Below are 5704 nucleotides of genomic sequence, written 5' to 3' on the forward strand. Positions count from 1 at the left end.
TTCATAAATTTAGCAAAGATGAGTCATAACAGAAAACTTATCTATTCTTATCTTTAATATTGTCTATACTGCTTAGCTTTGTATTGTCCTTAGAAACTGATGAAACACTGCCCTTTAGCATTAGACACAATTGAGTACTTATCTTTATAACTGGGGTGTGTGTGTGTGTGATCAGAATAAAATATAAATGTCAGCTTCTATCTAATACCTGGGAATATAGTCTATCCTTTTCATTTCTGAGAAATGCTGTTGTTTTGCTGAACTAATTATAAAATAATATGTTGTTTTCCATCACTGTGTACAAGAGCCAAGTGGCCCTTTTGGTTAAAAAGCTTGATTGTGTGACTTCAGAGGATCAATCTTATAAAGAAGTGTTCTGAAAATGTATCAAATAAAACATCCTAATGAAATTCTTTCTACGGAGAAGATTTATAAAATATGAAACAAACAATACTTATGTGATAGTGGTTTGTTTATTGGCTCTTTGATCTCCAAAATCTACAGACTTGTTTTAAATCATGCTAATTTTTACACAAGACCTCAGTGAGAATACTAGATTATCAATTTCGTTTTACAGGTAAGCAACTAAGATATACAAAGTGTACGTAACTTAACCAAAGTTGAAGATAGAAAATGGTAGAGATGGGATTCAAACCCAGGTAGCCTGTCTTTAAAAGCTCACTCTGGACTCTGATGTTATATGTAGGTTTTACAGATAAAAGAAGGTGCATGTTTCCAAAAACAACTATAGATATTTGTAATTCAGACAGTAAATCTCTGAGGTATCACCTTATGTATTCCCACTTCAGGTAAGGAGACTCAGTATTATGGAAGTTTATGTGTTCTAGCACTTATTCTCATTAAATATAAATTTTTTTTAGTGATTGGGTTAGACAAGCCCTATCAAGAGCCTAAAGCTGGATATTTCCTAAACATTGATTACTAAAAATTTTCTACTTTAGGAAATCAAATTAAAAAGGAGGAGGCAGATTTTTAATGTAAAAGAATAACAGATAATTATTTGATGGGTGAAAATGAAAAGTTACTCTTTCATTTGCTTAAAAAATATCCTTAGGGGCTTACTAAGTGCAAGGCACTGTACTAGGTATTGAAAAATGTGGAAAAATAGTTATCAGCAAATAAAAAGTACACAGCAATTTAGTATTCTTAGTAAACATCGAATTACTTGATATGTAAAATATAAGACGATATCTGTCTAAAAGCAGAAAATATCTAAAATTATTGCTAAAGTACTGTAATAAACTTAGTTTTAAAATATAGTAATCAAAATAAATTTCCTGCGTGTCAAAGCACAGTTACCTTTAATGCTCACTTTTAATTAATTTGACTTTTTAATTAATATGGTAATTTACCAGAGTGTTTCTGCTTTTTTCAAGTGCAAATGTAGTACTGAAGAATCATTCTTCAAGACTGATATTTAAATAGGTTGTAATGTGTCAAAAACGAAGAGTGAAAACATAAGTCAAGAGCATTATAGCTGAAGAAAAATAAACATAGCACCTTCAAAGGTTGTAAACACATGGGGAATCTGTGAAATTCAGGTAAGCATCAATTATGACATCAGTAACAAATGAAGAAATGCTGTACAGCAATGCCCAGTGACACTGGTAGTTCTCCAAGAGGACCTAGGTGTTAATGATGGTCTATTCTGTCTTTGTAGTTTGTTATTGAAGGATTATTCACAGCCTTGCCGCTAATTTATAACTTTGTTCTAATCCCAACCAACACTGAGGCAAATGACAGCAACTGTTCTGTAATTTTCTATGGTCTGAACACTCCATTCAATATTTTTTAAAAATACACAATATGTTTTTAAAGTAGCAGCTGTACTTTTAGTATCAACCAGTTGAGAAAATACATGTTGGACAAGAGTAATTATGTATTCAGTAATGTTTTTAAATAAATGTGTATTTATTAATAAAAATAAACACATATTTTAATAATAGTACATATATGTGAGAGACATAGTATTTATGAAGTCTACACACCGGGCATAAGTGGATTAATTATATCTTTGCAGTAATTGCCTACTTCCATCTTCAGTGTGTCTTGTTCCAAATATATTCATGGCTCTGCAGCAATTTGGTATGCAGCTAGCCAAGAAGTTAATATATTTGTATAAATAAATGAGATGTAGAAGAAAGGAGTGGTGCTGTAGTAATCATCTAGATAGTCTGGGGGAAAAATAACCAAGTGTGTTTTATTAATCAAAAGACTTCATTTATGAAGAACTTCTAGGAGAGTAGAAAAATAAACAAGAAAGAGTACCTTTGAAGTGTATTCTTCACTTACGGATGTGAATAAGAGCTCACAAACATCACTGGACAGTATTTATTTCTGCAATCAGTTCATCTAAAGATTATACTCTACATAGTGCAAGTGAACAGAAGAGTGTATATATATTTTAAGTCCCCCAAATGGTTTTCCTTATCTTTGTGTGTCAGTGTCAGTTTACACTTGCAATTACGGAAGGAACACACATTTCTATGAAGACGACAATCCTGACTCACCGTCAAAGGGACACTTCTTGGGGAGTGAGTGTGGGAGACCTTAACTGTGCTCTTTTGAAAGGTGACCAGTAGACCTGTTCCATGACGTCATGGTCTGAACCACACAGGTATTCTGCTGCAAATACCTTTCATCCTCTTTTACCTTTACCTTTTCTTCTCCTAAATACTGTCAGCTCTATTTGAAAGGTATTAATGCACAAATGTGAAACAGCTTAATCTTGTGTAAAGTATTTCCAAACTGGTTCATTAATAAAACATGTAACACATAATGTTTATGTAACTCTATTTACTTAGTTATCTCTTCTTCTCATTTCATAAAACAAGTTTGTTACAGGGAATTCCCTGGCGGTCCCGTGGTTAGCACTTGGCGCTTTCCACTGACATGGGCTGGTTTGATCCCTGGTCAGGAACTAAGATCCCACAAGCCATGCAGCGTGGCCAAAAAAAAAACCAAGTTAGCTACAGAATAGTCTGTGAAAATCAGCTAGCTACATAACAAAGATTTAAGGCTGTGATTCGAAGACTTGAAAAGGCAAATCACCCTATTATTAGTTTTTTTCAAATTTTTTACTCTATCTTAAACACTCAATGTATATGTTTAATTAAAATGAATTAAAATTCATGTGACTAAGAAATTATCAGATGAGAAAACTGAAGCTCTTCCTAGAGTCTACAATACCAGTTTGGGTACTTGCTAATTTGAAATAATTCTTGGTTATATTTGGGTCATTCGGCTTTATATTTCCAATGCCAAATACAGTGTCTAGTACAAAGAACGAACTCAAAAGTGAAAAAAATGTTAATTTGAATTAGCTTTTTTATAAAATTCTTATTTTACTTCAAATTGCTAAAGAAAAGCAGTACAGAAACCATCTCTTTGTCCACATGCTCATTTGACCGTAATTAATTATGTCCTCCAAAAGTAAAATGCAGTGTAATCATATAATCACTGTACATGTTCTTTGAACACAGTGTCTGTAAAATGGAGAGGAGGCATCACCAGGGTTTGGAAAACACAAGAGCTTTAGTGCTTTTCAATCTTTAATTCACTGGGAAGTTTCCATTGCAGCTTTTTCTAAAGTCCTTGTAGATTAACAAAAGTTTCAGGAATTTATAATCTTGTATTTACTTCTCAAACAAAGTATACTTCGGAAGAAGATTTTTGTCCCCCCAAAATCTACCTTCAAGTTAGGCAAGAGTTTTTTTCCCCCTATATATATTTTGGACAAATAAACATTGGTAACAAGGATTGAAGGATCTACAAAATTCAAATTATTTGAAGAAACAATGAGAAATTTCAGACACAAAGGTAGAGAATCAGAAAAGCAAAAAAGAATATGAAACGGAAAATAATCAGCAAATCCTATTCATTTATTTCTAAATGCTAAAAAAATGTCAAAATGTATGAAGAAAACAAATGTTTTAGAACAATTAACCGTTGAATGTTAATATCCTCCTAGTTGGCAAATGATTACACTTGCCTCTCTAGATCCAAGTGTTTAATTTTGCACTTGACCTTAATCCACATTAGTTTTAAAGTCCCTACAGTAATCTTATCAATATACATCTGCTTCCTCAGAGAATAAATTAATTGTTGATGAATCACTTCCTAAGACTTTGACACTTGCAATAAGTTTTATTGCCTTCCGAAACCATGGATAAAAGAAAGCCTATATCAAGGGGTTCATAGCTGAATTACAATAAACACACCACACTAAAATCTCATAAGCATAAGGAGGAGTTATAAAATTCATATAAGCGTCAATTATAGCATCAATAATGTATGGAAGCCAAGAGACCAGAAAAGCTGCCATAGCAATACCCAATGTTTTAGCAGCTTTTCTCTCTCTCTTTGTCACTCTTTCCTTATAACTCTCTGAGGAGGGCTGAACTTGGCTGGCTGTACCTTCTATCTTCCTGGCCTGATATTTAGCCACCAAAAATACCTTACCGTATATAAACAAACACCATGGCAACAGTGGGTATAAAGAATAGAAGAAAACAAAGTAGATACCCAATTTTGATGCAGTGAAGCCGGACAGCCTCCTACACAGGTGACAGCAACTACTAGGTCCTCAACCCCTTCCTCATTGACCCCTGTGTGAAAGATAGAAAAACTGTATGTGACAGAAAAGAACCAAGAGAGAACAATGCATATTCCTGAAACCGAGTCAGTAAACTTGGTTGGGTAGGTCAGAGGATCAGTAACAGCAATATATCTGTCAATAGAGTTACAGCATAAATGAGATAAAGAAGCAAAACAGAAGGAATTATCGAAACATGTATGAAATTTACGGTAACTCTCCCCAAAGTTCCAGCAGCTCTCCAGAGGCCTCACTGTGTTAAAGGGCGTCACAGTCACTCCCACCAAGAAGTCCGCACACGCCAGGGATGCGATCAGAAACTTTGTAGACGTGTGCAGCTGTCTGAAGTGAAGGATAGCAGTAATGACCAGTAAGTTTCCAAACACAGCCAGCACGGCCCCAAAACTGAGGACTGCATACAGAATTGCCCGAGGACCTGGTGAGTGAGGAGTCTTAAGACAGGACCCGATCACGTTCTTGTAGCAGAGTTCCACAGCTTCAGCTTGGGAGAAATTTTTCACCATTGCCTTCTTGTTTGAATGATTTCAAGGTTCTCAAATTCCCTATTTCAACAATTTAAAGCAAGAAGGAGATGGTAATTTCAAAAGCTTCTGTAAGAGGAAAAAAATTTCTAGTTAAAATGAAAGCTAGTAACTTTTCTCCCATTTGGGGGGGGCATATTAACGATAACCTCTTGGTCTTTCCAAAAAGTATTCCCAAGTTTTTAATATATTTAGAGTGAAAACTTGTTGCAGAAAGTCATTAAAATTATAGTCAACATACTTAGTCCAATGATATGTTTTATAAAATGTAATTAGCTAATCACTAGAAAATCCCTTTTCTGTGTTACTTTATCTTTTGAAATCTTGCCCATAACCACCTGAGTTGAGAACTAATTAAGCTACCAAAGGCTGTTTTATTTACTAAGCTATCTCCCCTAAGTAGTCATTTCAGCAGTAACGATAAACTGTACTTCATTTTTTTCAAGAAGGAAGAAATAAATTACATCTTCTTCAAATTATAGCCTCAAAAATCCCTATAGTATAGACTGTAAAGACTGAGGAAGCATTTACTCATAATAGCTTGTTA

At 34.1% G+C, this 5704-nt stretch overlaps 1 protein-coding gene across 1 annotated transcript; it reads right to left on the reverse strand.

Annotated features, from left to right (window-relative positions):
• Positions 1-4087: 4087 nt before the first annotated feature.
• TAAR9 (trace amine associated receptor 9) lies at positions 4088-5139 on the reverse strand. The gene is given in 3 exon segments (XM_036871205.1): positions 4088-4492; positions 4494-4541; positions 4543-5139. Coding segments are annotated over 3 exon segments (1050 nt in total).
• Between the last annotated feature and the right edge of the window lie 565 nt (positions 5140-5704).

Source organism: Balaenoptera musculus, chromosome 12, assembly GCF_009873245.2.
Source record: "Balaenoptera musculus isolate JJ_BM4_2016_0621 chromosome 12, mBalMus1.pri.v3, whole genome shotgun sequence".
NCBI lineage: Eukaryota > Metazoa > Chordata > Mammalia > Artiodactyla > Balaenopteridae > Balaenoptera > Balaenoptera musculus.